The 18,736-nt window shown below is 57.5% G+C and overlaps 1 protein-coding gene across 1 annotated transcript; it reads left to right on the top strand.

Annotated features, from left to right (window-relative positions):
* The first annotated feature begins 21 nt into the window (after positions 1-21).
* Positions 22-18,015, top strand: NMT1 (N-myristoyltransferase 1). Its single transcript, XM_087770027.1, has 12 exons — positions 22-369; positions 7,244-7,355; positions 8,698-8,842; positions 11,155-11,273; positions 11,820-11,911; positions 12,572-12,688; positions 13,180-13,350; positions 13,726-13,834; positions 14,921-15,091; positions 15,380-15,547; positions 15,982-16,119; positions 17,676-18,015. Exons 1-12 carry the CDS (start codon positions 164-166, stop codon positions 17,694-17,696), a joined length of 1,569 nt encoding a protein of 522 aa, XP_087626153.1. The 5' UTR covers positions 22-163; the 3' UTR covers positions 17,697-18,015.
* The last annotated feature ends 721 nt before the right edge of the window (positions 18,016-18,736 follow it).

The following is an 18,736-nucleotide window of genomic DNA, read 5'->3' as shown; positions in this document are numbered from 1 at the left end:
GCAGGGCGGCCTCGGAGCAGGACGAAGAGGACGGGCCGCGGCGCTCCGCCACGGCGGGTGGCGGCCCCGGTGTGGGTGAGCCCTCGCGCCCCCGAAGGCCGACGGGAACCGGAGTCCCGGCCCCGGCGCAGCCCGCCCCCCCGCGTAGACTACCGGTCCCGGCATGCCCCGCGGCCCGCCGCCCAATCGCGGCGCGCTCTGTTTGCGGGGGGTGGGGCAGGCGGCGAGGCCCCGTTTCAAGATGGCGGACGACAGTGAGACAGCAGTGAGGCGGCCACCGGCGAGGCCTCCGCGGCCGTCGGCGGAGGAGAACGACCACGAGCACTGCAGCGACTGCGAGAACGAGGCGGAGCGCGGCTCCAACCGGGGGTGAGCGGCGGCCGGGGCCGCCCGCCGCGGCGGCGGCCGGGCCCATTGAGGAGCTCAGCGGCCGGGAAGTGAACGGCGCCCCGCCCCGCGCGCGCGCTGATTGGCCGCCGGGCAGCATCCCGCGCTGCGATTGGTCGAGCTACCCGTCAGTCTGGCGGGGGGGGACGGGCCCGCTGGTTCCCATTCACGCCTGTTGTGGGAGCGTGTCCTGAAGCTAAGCAGGGTCGGGCCCGTCCGTGGCGTGGATGGGTGGCGGCTTGCGCGGTGTCTGCCGGGCAGCCAGAAATGGGCCGCGAGTGCCTTTTTTGGGGGGGAGAAACGAGCCCAATTCGCAGCTCTTCTTGTCCTCGCGTTAGGGTGTGTCTCCCCACGTTTGCCCTGTCCTCCAGCACGAGCCCCCTTCCCCTCCCGCCATCTCTGGCACCGCGGTGGCACCCAGGGTGCTGGCATGGTTGGGTGCGTTCTCCCGCTCGCCGGGGCCTGTGGCCTCCCGCGGCCACCCTTGCACCCGGGAAGAAGCCCAGGCTTCTGTACACCCATCCCATCCTAAACACAGACCAGAGTTTTGCAAAGCTCAGCCGACATCATCCTGTGGTTCGCGGAGCGCGGCCTCCAGAGGTACGCAATGGTGAAATAGCAACACTCGGGCTGGGAGCGCGCGCGGCGAGGCAGGGCCTTACCTAGGTAGGAAAGATCTAAAATCCCTGATGTCGTACCCGCCTTGCTGCCTCGGTTAATGAGGTGCAGAGCTGCCTGGCCGTGCCTGTGGTTTGTAGGAGAGGTTTCATCCTCGTTCCCGCTGGTGTTGCATGCAGCAGGGCACGGCTGCGTGTGGCTTATGGCACGTCACGTGTTTCCAGAGGTTTCCAGAGGTTTTGTGCCTTGTGCTTCGCGCACCTGAGCCTCACCAGGCTCCTCTTCCCGCTCGCCCGGTGCCCCAGCAGCTGCTTTCCCAGCCCTGTGACACATTGGCTTGAGGAGCTCTTCGCCCTCCGTCGGCAGCTTTCTGTGGCCATCCCGCCTGTCCAGTGACTGAAGTGAATAAAAGGTCACGCAAGAAATATCACAGAGGCGTTTTTCATGGCAGCACAGATGTCCGTTTATATTTTATTTCCCTCCCGGGTGTGGCACCGTGTCTCAGCTTAATAGGTTTAGCTGTGCTTGGGGAGATTTTTCTTTTCTTTCCCTCTGACATGATTAGGTTTGTGGAAACCAGAGCCAAGCAGAGAGGAGACGCGGTGCTTAATCACTGTTATTTCCCAGCCCAGCGGTTCAGCCTGCCCTTTGTCAGGAAAAGGTGTGTTCTTGAGCTCTCTTCATATCCTAACGTGGGCATTGCACCTCTGCAACCCCGAGGAGTTAAAATGCAGTTACCTGCCCCGACTAGGGCAAGCGTTGAAGTGCAAGAAGCAAACCTGGCAGCCTGGGAAGTGTCCTGTAATGAATATACTTAGAGAGTTCAGCTTGCTTGGGAAATAACGTTAAAAGCATGGCTGACGGGCACAGTGATAACGAGCGCAAGCCAGGGAGGCTTTGGAGCTCTCCGGCAAATCTCCTGTCCCCCCAAAACCTAATGGGGGATCCATCTAGGAGAGAAAAGACCAAGCAGTAGGAAAGGTGGTGGTTTTCTTTCCTGATGCACATCGGCTCTGTTGATTTTTGTGCCGTTGTGTTACGCTGGGGTGTGGGGCTGTTTCTGGTCACCCCAGCTGAACGCTGTCCCCAAAAATGGGGCAGGGGAAATGCTTTGAGCCGCTGGGGTTTGCAGAGCAATGCTTGGAGTCCTGCCTCTGCCCAGTTCGTGTTAAGAGTCACTAGATCTTGGCTCTGAGATTTCAAACATAAAAATATTACTTAGCGAGAGGAATACTTCCTTTCCTTTTAAGGACAGGAAAGAGGAATTGCGTTTCCTCTGCCTCGGTCCCGTGTCAGCACTGGGAAGTGGCTGCACCGCTGTCCACTGCAGCCGCCCGAGTTGATGTCCCAAAGAAAAATCCCACTTCCGTATTTGTCACGCTTTCCTTTGTGCGGAGAGGGCTTCTGTCCCATCTCCGGTGTCTGCGGAGGGTTTATTCCCGTTGTAGGTAAAAGACAGTGGAAAGGCAGAGACAATGGCACAGGCTCTGCTCCCTGGAGCTGCTGCGAGCCCGGCGGGATTTGTTGGTTCACAGGCAGCGAGTGGCAGCGGTGAGACCGAGGATTTGAGTGCCCCAGCCCCGTGAAACACCTCTGTCATTGGCAAAACCACCTGGGGAAGCGGGTTTGGGTGGGAAAAGCTTGGGGACGGTCCTGCGGCACGAACTGGGTTGTTGATGGATGGGGTGTGGAGAAAGCAAAGGGGCTTTTCTTGGTGGGACAGTGGGCAGCTGCCTGGTTTGGCAACTCCTGCCTGCACGTACACCGTGAGAGGATGTTCTGGGGACAACCGCCATGCTCTAACAAGCAGAATTTAGTTTTAGGTGTTACGTGGAGCACAGTAATGGCACGCTTTGCTTCAGGACCCATGCTCTGCCATCTGCAGAGCCTCCCTCCTCGCTCCGGCCCCTAATGAGATTACAGCCTAAGTACCGCGCCCGATTAGCCCCAGGTTTGGCAGAAGGATTTTCCAGCACCTAAATACAGCAGAGCAGGGATCTACTGTTTCTCATCTGACACCTTTCAGACTAGAAAGCAAGGCTGTGCAGTGGAGGAATTCCAAACCGCACAAGACCTTGTCTGAATCTGCATTTCCAGTTTGGGTTTTGAGGAAGAACCAGCAGTGTTTGGTACCATTTGCTGTCATAGGTGTGAGACGGCCTGAGAGCCCGAGCGTGGCATTTCAGTTTGCGTCACGAAAGATGCTTTTTGATTGCCGCAGCACGTCCGCTATGGGAGATAACTCCCAGCCTCTGCCGTTGAAATCCCCCCGTGTTGACCCAGAGCTTCCCACCGCGGCTGAGGGAGCTGTGGGGAGCCGGCCACAGCTGGAGTTGTCCTCCCTTGTGCTTTCCTCCCCCGCCTTGCAAAAATAAAGCTCTTGGACCTGGGAATACAGCGGGAGCGTGCACAGATCCAGGCGATAGATACGCGGGTACCAAGCACCAGTTTGTTACTGGATGCGTCTGGTGTTTCCCAGCCTCCAGAGGGGCTGAGCTGGTGGAGGTCAGTGAGTCTGAGTGGGTCTCGCCTTGAACAAACCCGTCCGGTTTATTTAGGTACTTCCAAAAGTCTATTTTCAAGATCGCTCGGGTTATGGGTATTATTTTCTGTGTAGTCATTGGTGACGGCTCCTTTCCCTTGAACTCGAGGAGCCGTCTGGTAGCAGGGAAGGGGTTTGCGGCGAAAGGTAACGGCCATGACGGCGGCGATGCCCTTCCCAGGAGAAGGGAAAAGTGTTTTCCTTCATCGGAGGGCAAACTGTTGCCATCCCGTGGGTAATCGGAAGATGTTTCACACAACGGGAGAACAAGAGCCATAAGCGCGGTCCTGGCGGTGGGCTGTTGGACAGGAGCTGGCCTGGCAGTTAACCCTTCCTGGGGGGTGAAACCGGCTTCAGCCCTGGCAGCTTCATGGGTCGCATTGGCTGCGGTAGCTGGGATTTTGGATGGTGGTGGCTCTGTCCCACGGCACTGGTGGGGCAATGCCGTTAATTTGGGGAGCGTCCGAGGGGCTGCAGCTACGCTGGGGCGTAAAGAAGGAGATATTTGCTTTCCTAAATGGACTATAAAATAGAAAATACCTATAACTGTTGCTTCCCTAGGTGTAACGAGAGGGACCTTTGGGTTTTCCAGCATTTTCCTACATTTCCTTTGCTGGTGGCTCATCTGCCAGGTTGATTTTCATCTCCTGGCTGGAGCGGGCCCTTTCCCACAGTGCCTGGGAATGCAAAACCTCATCCCACCTTATGCCACCCTGATTTCTTCCAGGTCACGACAGCTTTGCTCATAAATCAGGGAGGATTTTTCTCAGCGCTTTTACCTGCAAGTCCAACGTGGGGCTGAAGCGATATTGGTTGGGCTGAACTCATTAGCGGCAAGCTGGGAGTTGGCAGCTCTGATTTATGAAGCAAAGCGATGCCGACTGAATACACAGGGGCCGGGAGGATTTTGTTTGTCGCATCTGACACCTGCAGCATCCCAGCGTGGAGGTGACCTGGGAAAACGTGTCCGTCTACTTTGGAAGGGGCGGCTTCCAGCGTCTGCCCTCAGATGTGCTCTCAAACCCTCCTTGTGCCGTCACTTTGTGGTGTTAAAATTCGTAAGAAATCAGTTGAATGTCTCTATTGCAGCTCTGCGGTGGATGGTTTGGCTCATCCCAGGGCCTGGATGCGGCTGTCCCAGCTGGCTGGGGATCTGCCAGGTCTCGCCCATGCTCCTCCACAAGGAGTTAAATAAAACCCCATCACACATTTGTCACCAAAATCAATAGCGGTGTCGGCACCGCTTTGCCGTAATTACTTCTGCTGTCATGTCAGAGCTCGCGTCTCTCCGGGTGGAGGTAAAGCCCTTTCCCGGTGGTGGGAGGAAAGGTGAGATGCATCCCCCCAGGGACGGGTCGCCAGTGCTGCGGGATGCTGATCCCCACCGAGCTGCGGCTTCGCAGCTGCTGCTCTCTCTGCTCCGCTGCGAGCGCTTAGTGTGCTTCTGGAGAAGAGGGGGAGCTTCTCATCGAGCCCCCTTTTGTGGAGCAGCTCGCCCTGTGCAACTGCTTGTTCCCCGTGCTGGTGAGCAAACGCTTGCTGTCTCCCGGTGTTTCACATGGGGCTCTGCTGATAGACGGGAATCTTTTTCCCCAGCAAATGCTGTCTGCAGAGTCTGTGCTGCTGTTCGGGTTTTGTCCGGAGGAAAGCCTTCCCCAGCTCAGCTGCTCCGTGTCCTGCAAACCAGACGTCTCTGCTCCGCAGGGCGATGGCTGCCCGTCACGTCGGGTTTCTGCGCCGTGAGCGCCGGCGGCCTCGCTGTCCGCAGGCATCTCCACAGCCAGCCTTCCCAGCTGCATCCCTCAAAAAAACATTTCTCTATCCACTTTCCCCTGGTTTCAAAACTCACTTGCTGCTCAGTCCGGGGATTTTTTTTAAACCTTATTCCCTTCCCAGCTCTCTTCTTTTCCTGGCCTTGCTGAAATAAATAGTTGGATGCTGCTCCAACATATTTTCCAGCCTGTTCTTTCTCTTCCCTGCTCCACCCTCTTCACTGCTATCTTGTGTTTGGTAAAGACATCAAGCTGGTCTGGGAGCAGGTGGTACTCGGGGGGTTTCCAGGCTGGCCGGTGCCTTCGGTTCACCGTCTGCCTCTGGGCAGATCAGAACCATGTCATGGTCCCTGCTGTGAAAGCGGCGATCGTTTTTGGGGTGCAAGGAAGGAGACACCTCTATATCATAGAGTAAATAATACACTGGTTTGGGTCCCCAAGCAGAGATTTGGGGAGAGAAGAGGACGAGGTCCCCGGGCGCAGGAGGGCAGGGACGCGTTCCCACAGCGTCCCGGCTGGCGGGGGGTCCCTGGGGCTGGTGGGGCAGACCCAGTCCCGCAGAGCTCGTACTGGTTTCCAGCCAGACCCGCTCCGGTGTGGGTGACGGTGCCTGCCAGCAGTGGGCCTTGCGGTTGTAGGTGCTGTGGATGTGGTGCTTGATGCAAAGAGCAGCTCCCACCCGGGATTCTCCGTGGCTTTCCTCGCTCTGGCCTCTCCCCGTCGAGCCAGACATAGGTTATCATCCTCGGTGAAAACAGAAGAGGAAAGATGCTGCGGTTTTATTGCAAAACAAACTTGGCAGCACTGACAGGGACAGGACAGAGCCGAGCGATGCTGCTGGTACACGCCATCCCCCCAGCTTGCTTTGCAGAAGACCCCTCGTGCGTGTCGGCAGCTGGCAAAGCGCCCCTGGCCCGGTGTCCCCCTTCTTAGCCCTCTGCTCGGTCCCGCTCCAGCCGTCCCTGGAGTTGAATTTCCACCTGAGCCATGACCCTCTCGGAGGCTGTAACCTTGTTTTGGGGGCTACTGGCAGGGAGGCTCCCGGCTCGTGGTGACCCAGCTCTGCAGCAGTAACGTCGCCTGTCCTGCATCAGGGTGTCTCATGTAGGGATGAGATCACATACGCCATGCCGGGAGCAGGCACCTCTCCCGTGTTTTGGCGTCAGGTCGCTGCCGGACTTGCCCGTGGGCAAGGCCGGCCTCGGTGCGGGGTTTCACACCTGCGGCTGCTTTGGGGTCATCATCGTCTGGATGTCCGGGGCTGCCCTGCATCCCTGGAAGGAGGAGCGATGCCCTGGCACAGGCGCTTCTCACCCCATGCTCCCAAAGAGATTTGCTGCTCGGTCTCAATTTTCCAGCTCCAGCATAACAATGTAATATTTTTCCACTATAACAGCCACCCGTCTCCCTAGATCATCGCCTCTGCAGGTGGGGTGACATTTGGCGCAGTGTCCTTGGCCACTGACCCCTCTGTGGCGCCTGGACCTGCTGCGGTGCCTTATCCCCAGGGCCAGACCAGTGTTTGCTGCTCCCACGTCCATCCTTGGGCTCAGAGAGGAGGAAAAAGCCTGAGCTGGGCATCCCCACCGCTCCACAGGGTGGATTTGGGCACACGCGGCCGAGCGGGGTGATGTGACGGCAAAGACGCGGTCCGGTGCGGGGCATGCTCCCCACCGCTGAGCAAACCTGCAGGGTGGGAGATGTTGGTGCTGGTCCCCTTCTGGGAGCTCGCACGGAGCTCGCTCTGGGAGGGGTGCCAGGGAGAGGGTACACGGCTGCACCCTCCGTGCACCGAGTATTCCCCCTCCTGGAGACTTGGACTCAGAGCAGAGAGCTTGTATTTTCTTTAGAGAGCTTCAGAAACCCTATAAATGTTCTCCAAGAGAAAACCCCAAGGCTTCAATGATGTTTCTTTTGTTCCTAGCGGCTTGAGTCCAGCAAATGAGAGCGGAGCCAAAAAGAAGAAAAAGAAACCCAAACGGAAGAAAGAGAAAGGAGGAGATCAGCCTGACCAGGCTCAGGACCAGGCGATGAAGGTGACCAACCCCTTCGTGGAGTTGCGGCCCCACACAACAGCCAGCCCCATCCTGAACCTCTCCGATGTAGCTTAGGGCAAGGAAGGAGTCTCCTGGTCCTGGTTTTAGGCACTTGGCTGCTCAAAAAAGTTAAGGTTTAGAGTAATTTCCCTGCCTGGCTCCGTGCGTGGGAATTCCCGTTGCTGCGGAAGGTGTTTGCGGAGCACTCCAGGGTAAACGCGGTCCTTGGCTGGATATCCCAGCCAGTTCCTGCGCTGCGGTGAAAGGGTCAGACTGGTGCCTCCGAGTTATTCTTTCCAGACACCAGCTGCCTCCTCGCAGGCAGGGAACCGCCACGCTGCCACCTGCCAGCTTCCTCTCCTGCCCACAGCCAGCACAACGAACGCCTTCTCCTACTTCTTGGGCGACATCTGATGTTGTTGATTTTTGCTTGATTAACATAAGAACAGCAGCTGGGTCAGAGCAGGGTCTGTCTTACCCCTCTTGGCTTTGCCCAATCCTGACTGGCAGCCAGTGCTTTGGGAAGGAGCATGGGACATGCAAGGTTTGTCCCTCCCAGCACTGGCAGCCACCCCTCTTGTCCCCTCTGGTCCTGTGGCAGGACACACACACAGGTCTTGCACATCAACAGAGGCTGTTTTCTGTCCAACGCCCAGTTCGCATCCAAATATTTCTAATATTTTGTTCTTCTGACTGTGCAGAGCATTAAACTGGGGCTTTGAGCGTTTCAAACTAACTTCACCGGGAATCAGGGAGGAGCTGGGATTGTGAATTCAGCGCAGAGCTGCCCACCCTGCCAAGCTCTGCCTGAGGAGCAGGAGGAAAGTGTCCTTCATCTTGACTCAGCCTCTCCACCTTGTCCTGGTCCATGGTGCCCAGGGACTCCTCTGGAAGCTGCAGTTTGTGGATACGGATCCAGCTTAGATGGAGGACGCTGAGGCAGTGAGAGAGAAAAGCCACTGCAGAAAGCCCAAATGCTGGGTGTGGGTTGACCCAGGGTGTCTCTGCATGGGTGTTAGCCAAGGTGAGGCAGGGAGGTTTGCTCTTGGGCCTTACAGCACCCTCCTTAACTGAAGCTTAAAGCATTTTAAGGCACTTCATCTATCCCCTTTGACCCAGGAGCGCCTAGAAGACAGGTCTAGGTGTGTGGCAGGTGCCTGGTAAAAGGGTTCATCCATCTCGTAGAGGGTTACGAGGGAATCTAGGCTGGGAAGTGAGTCTTCTGCCTGCTCTCCCCTTCCTGGCAGGGTCAGCTCCAGCTTCCCCTAACGAGGAGCTGAAATACAGACCTGGTGGCTCAGCTTACTCATTTTGTCTTTCCACCCTCCTTTTCTGCCCTCAGGTGAACTCTTTACCTGCTGAGAGGATCCAGGAGATTCAAAAAGCCATCGAGCTCTTCTCTGTAGGTCAGGGCCCTGCCAAAACCATGGAGGAAGCCAGCAAGAGGAGCTACCAGTTCTGGGACACACAGCCAGTGCCCAAGCTAGGTACGTACAGCCCCTCGCCGTTTCGTGGTCCTTGGGAGAAGCCTTGTGGTCCCCAGGCTGCTCAAAGAAGCTGGTCTCTGGCCAGCAAGCAAGTCCCTGGACGGCCCCTCACTGCTGTCCTATCTGAGCTTCAAAGGCATCAATGACACTTGTCTATTGTTCAGCATCATGGCCTGAGTGGCCAGCTCTGCCACCGGAGAGCTGTGCAGGCGGCTGGGGGGTTGAGGAGCCATTTCAGACATCCGATTTGATGCCTCCTGCATTTGGGCGTCCCTTAATCTCAGTCTTTAGCCTTTGAAATGGGTCTCCCCAGCCCTCTGTGCCCAGGCTTCATGTGGGGTGTTGGCAGCCTTCCTCTTGCTAAGTCCTAGGGCAGCTAACCAGCTCTCCCCTTTCTGGGGATTGAAGCTTCCCAGCAAGGGGATCCTTGGTAGGGAAGGTAACTCAGGGTGAGACAGGGCCAGCCAGCGATGGGAGCTGCTCAGGGAAGCAGGTCCATGTGCTGAGCTGCCACATCGTTGGTTTGCTGGGCTCACATCAGCCTCTGGCACGGGCAGGCGCTGGGGCTGAGCCAGGAGAGCTGGGAGAGGGGAGGCACAGGCCTCACGAGCATCTGTACCCCCAAGCTGCCATGCCTCTCTGGAGATGGGGAATCCTATCTCTTCATCCCTTCTTCCCCCTGCAAACAGCCTGGCTGTGCTTCCCAGCTCTAGTCCTTGCTCCAGCCCTTTCTGCAGTTTGCTCTTGACGCTGTCAGCCTACGTCAAAAATGATCCGCTGTCGGTAGTGAGGCGTTTCTCAGCGTGGCAGGAGCACGCAGCTCTGAAAGGAAGAGGGGCACGCTGACACAGAGCTGCGTGGCTGGAAGGCGCTCGTTCCTGAGCTAATTGGAGCAAACCTGCAGCGCTCCCGGGGTGCCCAGGATTGCTTTGCTTAGTCTCTCCACCCCTGCATCCCCCAGCAAAATCCACGCAGAGCTGAGGAGAACTAGAGAATGAGTCCAAGCGCATAGTTTCTAGATTTACCCGAAGCTTGTCATGGCTTCAAATTGGCTGCTCGTCAGTAATTTCCTTCATGGGGTTGTGTCCGACCCCTCTTGCTGCAAACACCGTGTTTGATTCCCTTTTCATGTTGTCAGCACCAGTCTGAGGCTTTCTTTGGTCTCCAAGGCTGTTTGCTGGGAGCGATGGTCTCAGCTTCATGCTGGGAAAATCATAGTGAGATGGCACGGGGTTATGTGAGACAGCAAAGTCTGATCTTGCATTTGCCCTTTTTCCCAGAGTATCCTGGAGATGGCAAACATCATTTCTGCTTGGGTAAACCCTGGAGGACGGGTGGAAGGTATCTTCTGGGGAAGGAGAAGCACAAAACAGCCCGCTCCTCCGTACACCAAATTGCTGGCTGTGCTCTGGCTGCCAGCCCCTCGCTGGGTCCTGCCATCTCTCGTGGTCCTTGCTCAAGAGCACTCTCTGGAACACGGCGTTACATACGCGAGGCTGTTTAGGGTCGGGTAACAAAAGTGCTGTGGGATTTTTGGGGCCAGATTTCAGAGCAGTTCAGCACCTGCTCAAAACAGAGAGGACGGCCAGGGGTGAGCGTTTCTGGAAGCTGCCCTGGGTGGGTGTGATGGGGGCAGTTCTTGCTCTGGGCTTTCTTCACCTCCCCATTGCCTGGAAACCTTTTCAATCCCTTTCTAAGGGAATTCCTAATTAGCGCGGCTTGCTTCTCTTGGCAGCACTCGAGTGATGCCGCTATGTTGACATCCCTGAGAAAGCCAGTGTTTGAACCGACATCTCTGGGCTGAATTGGGGGCTTTTGGAGTCAGTGTTTTTTCAACAAAAGTTGTCTTGTTCACTGCAGCTCTTCTTTAAGTGCAGTGGGAAGGAGACCCTGGCGCTTGCCAAATGGCAGGGGCCAGAGCTGGCAGGGAGAGAGCCGCCATCCGATGGAGCGGCTCATGGGAAAGTGCTGGCCGAGGCTGGGATTGTGGGGATGGGGAAGAATAAGGCATCGCATGCGGACCTGGAGGACGTGGTTGTGGCCCTGATGCTCTGATCAATTTGGTCACCTCCTCTCTGCTGCCCGATCAGCTCCACCATTGCCCTGGAAGGAGTTTTGATTCTCTGCCCCTGTGTCACAATGAACGCGTGGCACGTCCCAAACTGGGTGGGTGACACGGCGATCCCTGGCTGCCCACGCCAGGGGCCTGGGGTGGGAGACGTGAGGCACATTGGTCACCAGATTGAGGTGTCATGGAGGCTTGGCCTCAAACGGTAGAGAGCATCTTCATGGCTCCCTGCTCTCTCTTACAGGAGAAGTGGTGAACACCCATGGTCCCGTTGAGCCGGACAAAGACAATATCCGTCAGGAGCCATACACCTTGCCCCAGAGCTTCACCTGGGATGCCCTGGACCTTGGGGACAGAGGTGTGGTGAGTACAGGCAGCTCAGCACGTGTGTGTTGGGAGGGCGTCTCTGTTGCATGGCTGACAGTTCCATGCTTGGACTGCTGAAGATGGTTTTGGGGACGGCAGCCTGTCCTTCGCCACACCAGGCAGCTCTCCAGCTTGGTGGTCACGCCATCTCCTTGGAGTTAGATGGGTCTGACTTCCCCCACCATGCAGTTACCTCTCACCCGTCCTGTGTGGGCCAGGTTGGCCTGGTTTCTTCATGGGGATGTAAGGATGCCTGAAGCCAGGAGTTTTCCCTTAGGAAGACCCTCCAGACTGTCACCCACCTCCTTGGGAGATGACCTGAGGGCAGCAGGACTTATCTGTGTGTCCTGCTGCTTACCCCGCTCTGCAGCGGCACCGGTTCAGGAGCCCGGAGCAGGGGGATGTGCCGGTAGCAGGGACACGGCTGCGTGTGGCACCCATTGCTGTGGCCACACAAAACATATTCAGGGTCCCGTCTCAGGGCAGCTGGGGCATGTGGTGGCTGAAGATCTTTCTTAACCTGCTTGGTCTCTCCTGCTTTAGCTGAAAGAGCTGTACACACTTCTGAACGAGAACTACGTGGAGGACGACGACAACATGTTCCGGTTCGATTACTCTCCTGAGTTCCTGCTGTGGTGAGTGGCATCCTGACCACGGATCAGACGGTGTTGGATGCTGGCAAGCCTGATCCCGGTGACAGCGCTGCAGCTGCCTTTACTTATCCCGTCTCACTTCTTTCCAAAATCTCCCTTCCCCATCTGTCACCCTGCGCGTGTGCGGTGTCCCAGGTACACTGTGAGAGGGCTCTCTCTCGCCCCGCCCTGCCTGCCTCTGGCTTCTTTGAGATACGGGAGCCTAAAACCGGATTTTTTTCCTCTTTGGTTTGATCCCTGGAGTGTTTGTGAAAATCCCAGTAGCTGAGGAGCTTCCCAGTGCCCTGGAGCTGTAGGATGAAGGTGGCTGCCAAGTAATGTTGCCAGCAATAACACTTGAAGACCTGTTGCAGCGGAGCTGCTGTTTCCTCAGGGCATTCATGAGTGGAGGAACATGGATTTCCTCCTGTGTCACTAGTGAGAACTGGCCTTGGCCACGGAGTGCAGGAATTGCCCCGGGTCCCGGCAGTCCTGCCTTGTCACATCACTGTCACCCTCTCATCCTCCTGCTTGCAAACCCACAGCTGCATTGGGCAGCCTGGAGCAGGACACGGGGCATCCCAGGACAGGGTGGGGAGGCAGGAGCAGGTACGTCGGGGACCTTTGATGGGACGTGACTTCTGAAGTGTGTCTCTTCTCCAGGGCACTGCGTCCTCCGGGCTGGTTGCCCCAGTGGCACTGTGGAGTCAGAGTTGTCTCCAGCAAGAAGCTGGTTGGATTTATCAGCGCAATTCCAGCCACTATCCACATCTATGACACGTGAGTTCTGCTCGGCTGCATTTCTCATCCTGCCCCTTGTTGGCATGTGGGGCTTCCTGGGCATGCTGAGGAGGTCTGGCTATGTTGTCCTCCCCAACCAACCAAGCCAGACCTACGCCGTTCAGCTGTGGAGGTGCTTTGCTGCTTGGAGGAGAAGGTGGGGGATGTTTAAGGTGGGCAGTGAAGTTCTGTGCAAGGACATCTTGCAGTTAGCGGCCATGAAGGCTGTTTTCCTCAATGAGTGAGGCCAACTTAGAGCTCTGGCTTACAGAAATCCTCCAGGGCTGGATGGAGACCATCTTCCCTGGGAAAACCTTAGCTAACAGCTTAAGGGAGAGTTCTCCAAACCCAGCCCTTGCCCCTTGGCCTTCCCCAAGGCTTTGACTCCTCTTTCTTTTGAAGGGGCTGGAGGTAAATTGCCTGGGGCGTTGGACTGATCCTCCCAGGTCAGGACAGTCGGGTCTCATGCTCTGCATTGTTTCTTTCCCAAGAGAGAAGAAGATGGTAGAGATAAACTTCCTGTGCGTCCACAAAAAGTTGCGCTCGAAACGGGTGGCTCCAGTTCTGATCCGCGAGATCACGCGGCGGGTTCATCTGGAGGGGATCTTTCAGGCTGTTTACACTGCAGGAGTGGTGCTGCCAAAGCCTGTGGGGACTTGCAGGTGAGTGTCTATGGTTCAAAGAGATTTTGGTCTGCAGACCTTCCCCTGCCAGGATCCCCTCTGTGGCGTGTAGCGTGTGGGGGATTCCTCAGGACAGGAGAGAGCATTCCAGCCCAGGTTTCTCCTCCCCATACCGTCCTTCCAGGATTAAGTCCAGTAGCTTTGCTTAAGCTGCTCATGTATCACAAGACGGGAGACTTTCTGAGCACAAGCGCTTCAGGCCGCCCTTGTTTTTCTCTGCGGGAGCTGCTGGCCTCTTCGGGAGCCGGTGTGATGTTCTCGCTTGCCCTCTCATGGCAGCTATGAGAACCTCGTGCCCCTGCAGCCGCCCTGCTGCCCAAGAACAAGTCTCCCACCGCGAGTGTGTTTCTGCAGGTACTGGCACCGGTCTCTGAATCCTCGGAAACTCATCGAGGTCAAATTTTCCCACCTGAGCAGGAACATGACTATGCAACGTACCATGAAGCTTTACCGGTTGCCCGAGGTGGGTGCCAGCCGGGGCTGTGAGCTGCGGAGGCAGAGCTCACAAATTGCTCCTCGCTGAGCAAGGGGTGAGGCTGGGAACTGGAGACACAAACGTCTTGGCTGAGGTCGTGTCCTCTGCCTGGAGAACTGGGGTTTGTTTCATGTGGTAAATGACTCTGTCAAGCCATTGCGCTTTATTTAATCTTTATTTATTTTTGCCTGGGTACCTGCATTTTAAGGGCAAATTCTTGCAGCTAGAGGACCCCATGAGCTTTTGTTTCATGGTGAGTCATATCTTGTCCTCCTGGTAAAACGAGAACGCAGATATGACAGCCTTCATCTGTCCAAACACAGCCTCGGAGTGACCTTGAATTGGGTCAGTCCCTCATTCTTCCGTCAAACTGATCGGTTCTGTCACTGCAGTTGTCCTGCTGGGGAAGTTCCCCAGCTGGTTATGGGAGAAAAGACAAACAAAGCATTAAAATTGCCACCACCTTCCCCGACCTTGTTGGCTTCCTTCTGTTGGTCAGAGCTGCTCGTTTTGGTTGGAGAGCGCTGCTTCAGTGCTGGGCTCCTGTCTCCTGCCTCCCGCCTCAGCAACGGCACCAGCTGCTGTTTTGTAGCTACCGATTTTTGCGCAGAAACCCAGACCCAGAAGCAGTCCGTGCTGCTTGATGTGGGCTTTGCTGAGCAATGCCAACTCTAGATTAGAAATCGAGTCCAACTGGAAATAACATCAGGTGGTTCCTTGCGGTGCCTGGGGCACGTCTCCCAGCCCGTCCCTGCTGTGAGCAGGAGCAGAGAACTGGAGGGAAGCAGAGATTCTGTGTCGTTAGTGGTTAGGAGGCCACTTCCAGCGGGACTTGACCTGGCACGTGGGGCTTTGGGACCCGCTGTGCTTCTCTGCGATCTTTGCCATCGGTGTCACGGCCGATCGCATCCATCCTTCTGCCAGGCAAGCAGGGCTGGGGGGAGAGTGCTGGGTTGTGGGACTGAAAATGGGCTGATCTAAGCAGAGAGCATCTCTGTGCTGCTTGTCGGAGAGCCCTTGGGTGATAAAAGCCACTGTGCAAGCAACGCAAACGATTTGTCCTGCTTTCTGTAGACTCCCAAGACTCCCGGCTTGCGGCCAATGGAGCACAGAGATATCTCCGCAGTGCACAAACTCTTGACTGAGTACCTGAAGCAGTTCCACCTGACGCCCGTCATGAGCCGAGAGGAGGTGGAGCACTGGTTCTTACCTCAGGAGAACATCATCGACACCTTTGTGGTAGAGGTGAGGGGACAGGAGCAAGACGGGGGGGTGTTTTCCTGGGCTTCTGCCTCCACTGGGAGTGTGCAGCGAGCTGTGGGAGCGATCAGGGAGGTTGCTGCCCTGGGCAGTGAGATGCTCTTCCAGGGTGGAAGGTTTGAGCTGCTGGAGGATGGTGCCTCTCCATCCCGGGCTGCCCCAAGTCTCCTCGCAGGGAGCCCACACGTCACTCAGACTGGCAAAGCCCCTCTGAGGCTCCGGCCAGGCTTTGTCCTGGCTCTGACGTGTTGTGGTGTCACTTCTGGCTTCCAGAGCGCCCCAGGGGAGGTGACAGACTTCCTGAGCTTCTACACGCTGCCCTCCACCATCATGAACCACCCGACTCACAAGAGCCTGAAAGCTGCTTACTCCTTCTACAACGTTCACACCAAGACGCCTCTCATCGACCTCATGAGCGATGCTCTCATACTCGCCAAGTCGGTGAGTGATGACAGGGCTGGGGCGGCACTGCTGGGCACCAGGCAGCTCACCGGGCACCAGGCAGCTCACCGGGCAGCTCACCGTTCGCCTGGCCACCCTTGGATTTATGGGGAGGGCCGGTCACGGGGCAGGGCTTGTACCCAAATCCTAAAGGATCCCAGGAGAGGGATGCAGGGGTAGCCTGAACCCTCGGGGCAGCATTGAGCTGAGCTCAGGGTGTCTACTTGTTTCTTATAGCAAACTGTATCGCTGTACGTCTGTAGCGCTTGGGCTGAGGGTGGGTACACCGATGCTAAGTTCTCTTCCATCAGCCTCGCTCCCTTCGTCTGGGGGTGCAAAGCTGGGCAGGAGAGGGGGCAGGCAGCTCGCGGATGGGATGAACTTCCCAGCATGTGAGCAGGAGGAGCTGACGGCTTCGTGTCTTGCCCGTGCAGAAAGGATTCGACGTCTTCAATGCACTGGATCTCATGGAAAACAAAACCTTCCTGGAGAAGCTGAAGTTTGGGATTGGGGATGGGAACCTGCAGTATTACCTGTACAATTGGAAGTGTCCCAGCATGGCACCAGAGAAGGTCAGTGCCTGGGGGCGGTGGGGTCCTCCAGCGCACGGGAAGGGGTCTTGGCCCCGCAGCCCCCAGGGAGATGAGTTTGCCGTCGCACGCGCCTCGGCGTTCCTGGGCCGGCAGTACACACAGTGACGGGTGGATCCAGTGACGGCTCCTCTGTGCTGTCCCCTCTGTGCCTGCGCAGGGGGTGTCCCTGGGGAAAAGCGCCCACCGCTTGTCTCCGCAGGCTCGTTTTACTCTTGGACTAGTGCAGGTTCAGAGTCCTTACCCTCACGCACGGCCGCACGACCGACTTCTTCCCTCTGTGGAAGGAGGCCAGGTACAGAGAAGAGACAGGCAGAGGTTCTGCAGGGTGACAGATGTGACACCGGTGGTTGACAGTCACTTGTCCATACCTGGGAGGTGGTTGCTGTGCTCTGTGAGCCCGCACAGGACCCGGGTGTCACCGTGCGGCCCTGTAGCCTGTGTGTTGGGCTGTTGTGGGGGGACGAGACGAACAACAACCCCTCTAGAGCTTGAGAGCCATTGGGTCGCTGCTGAGCAGGACCCCGTGACGATGGGGAGCTCTGCCAGCACGGTCACTCGTAGCATGTGCGGAGCGGCTGAGCCACGGGATCACTGGGGTGTCACCTTGTCCCCACGGCCAGCAGCTCGCTCCCCACCCAGCTTCTCCAAACGCTGCAGCTGTAGACACCCTGTCTGCCTGCCCTGGGCCATTTTTTGGCAGCACCTGGTTGCTACCACATCTCCATCCCAACGATGTGGTTCAGCATCTGTCCGGTCCGCAGCCGCCTTGGAGAGGACGGTGCTTGAGAACCAGCAGCCGCCTGACTGCGCAGTGCTGCAGCCTGCCCGTGCTACGTCGCACAGCTAATTAATGCCTTAACGGCAGTAACGGGGCTTTGGTTCCCTTCGCAGAGCGCGTGAAGCCAGGTCTCTGTAGGTACAAGCCCACGCGCCTTAAACCGGCCTTGCTGTGCCACTGAGCATTTCAAAAAGCTCCAGGAGGTTGCCGGGAGGTTTGAGCAATCCCATCTCTTGCTAGGAGAGCTGGTGGGTTGGAGAGCCTGGTGCTGGGAGCCGCTCTCGGGCCGTACCCCACAGTGGGGGTGCCCGTGGCTCCAGCGGGCCGAGCCTGGGACCAGCCACCAGCATGTTCCATCACACCCAGCAGTGCCGGCTGCCTGCAGAGGGGCCTGTCCCGGTACCAGGCTCTCAGGAAGCAGCTTCTCCCAAATCTGTTGTTATTTACCTTAGAAGCAACCTTGGCTCGTAAATCAAGGCTGTCTTGCAGACTGCCCAGGCTTGTCACACCCCAAACATTGGTCACCTCCCCACATCAGAGCTGGGCAGGGTCCGTGCGCCCGTTTGGCCGCACGCCCAGGGCTCTCCCTGCTCTCGAGTCTCCCAAAGCCGATGGGGAAACCCGCACGGACGGCACTGAGCCCTCCCGGCCGGCACGGCAAGGGCTTGCAAGCTGCGTCCACCTGCAGCCGTGTCTGGGGCAGAGGATGCTGGCGGTTGGGCCCATCTTGACCTGCCTTCTCCGTTGGCTCCCCCAGGTCGGACTGGTGTTGCAGTAAACGAGCCCTTGCCAGGAGAACGCGGCGCCACCGAGGAGCTGGGCCCGGTGGAGGTGCTGCCCTCATCCTTTCTGCCGAAGCCGGACCTGTGCCGGGAGAGATGGAACCGAACCAGCCGCGTAGCCGCCCATCGCCTGGGTTCACCGACCGCGTCCCGCAGCGCCGGCCGCCGCTCCCCCGCTGGCGTCAGCGGTCTCCTTTGTTTTGATTTAATTGCATCCTCGTAAAGACGTGATCAAGGGAATGTAACTGCTGAAACTAGCTCATGATTGGCATATAATGGAGTTAACGGGTGAATAATAAAAGTATATATTATATATATTTTAAATCTTTCCTGTTCCAAACTGACATGAGTTGCATTCGTCTGCTGAAGGCCACCTCTGGGTCGCTGGACCGTGACTTTTCTCAACCGGGCCAACCAAGGTAGATGCTTGCTGCGCTGAGCAGCTCGGCGCCGGCGTGGTGGAGCACCGGGACGCGGTGGCCGGGCTGCCGAGCCCTCCTGCCTGCCTGGAGGGTGTTTTGGGCTCCATCCCCTGCTCAGCTGGTTTCCCCCGCTTTGCTCCCTCCTCCGTTAAACTCGGTCCTTCCCGCGGGTGCCTGGAGAGGGAGAATGGCACCGTCCCTCCCCACGGGCTCGGGAGCACGTCGAAATTTCTTTCTAAGGGCTATTTGTGCAAGCGATGCCTTGTCCCTTCTCCTCCCCAGCCTTGGAGACTCGAACCCTCTCTGCTCAACAGGGCAAGCGCTGAACCGAGGAGCAGCAACGCCCGAAGATACGGGGGGACTCGGCTCCTCGCTGCCTCCGGAGCGCGTCCGGCGCACCCCGCTCTGCTCGGACTCCTGGGGCTTGTTCCCCTCTGCCACCCCCTGTGATGCCAGGGCTGCGGGCATCGGAGGGATGCTCCATCGCCGCTGCTGCTCCTCGGGGCTCTGTGCTCGGCTGCTTTTCTCTGGAAGCGTGAAAATACGGATACACACGCAAGTGGCTGCTCTGCGACACATCATCGGCATTGCCGTGGGGCTTCAGCCTCTCCAGC

Source organism: Nipponia nippon, unplaced genomic scaffold (genome assembly GCF_047370975.1).
Source record: "Nipponia nippon isolate SJK-2023a ecotype South Korea unplaced genomic scaffold, ASM4737097v1 scaffold_32, whole genome shotgun sequence".
Taxonomy (NCBI): Eukaryota; Metazoa; Chordata; class Aves; order Pelecaniformes; family Threskiornithidae; genus Nipponia; species Nipponia nippon.
This window is presented reverse-complemented; position numbering and strand designations above follow the sequence as displayed.

What these genes read in the sequence shown, in the direction of transcription:
- NMT1 (XM_087770027.1), top strand. Translation starts at nt 164, where the DNA reads ATGCCCCGCGGCCCGCCGCCCAATCGCGGCGCGCTCTGTTTGCGGGGG. An exon ending in ACCTTGGGGACAGAGGTGTG is followed by an intron (nt 11,274 to 11,819) that starts GTGAGTACAGGC and finishes CTCCTGCTTTAG; the next exon opens with CTGAAAGAGCTGTACACACT. An exon ending in AGCTTTACCGGTTGCCCGAG is followed by an intron (nt 13,835 to 14,920) that starts GTGGGTGCCAGC and finishes TGCTTTCTGTAG; the next exon opens with ACTCCCAAGACTCCCGGCTT.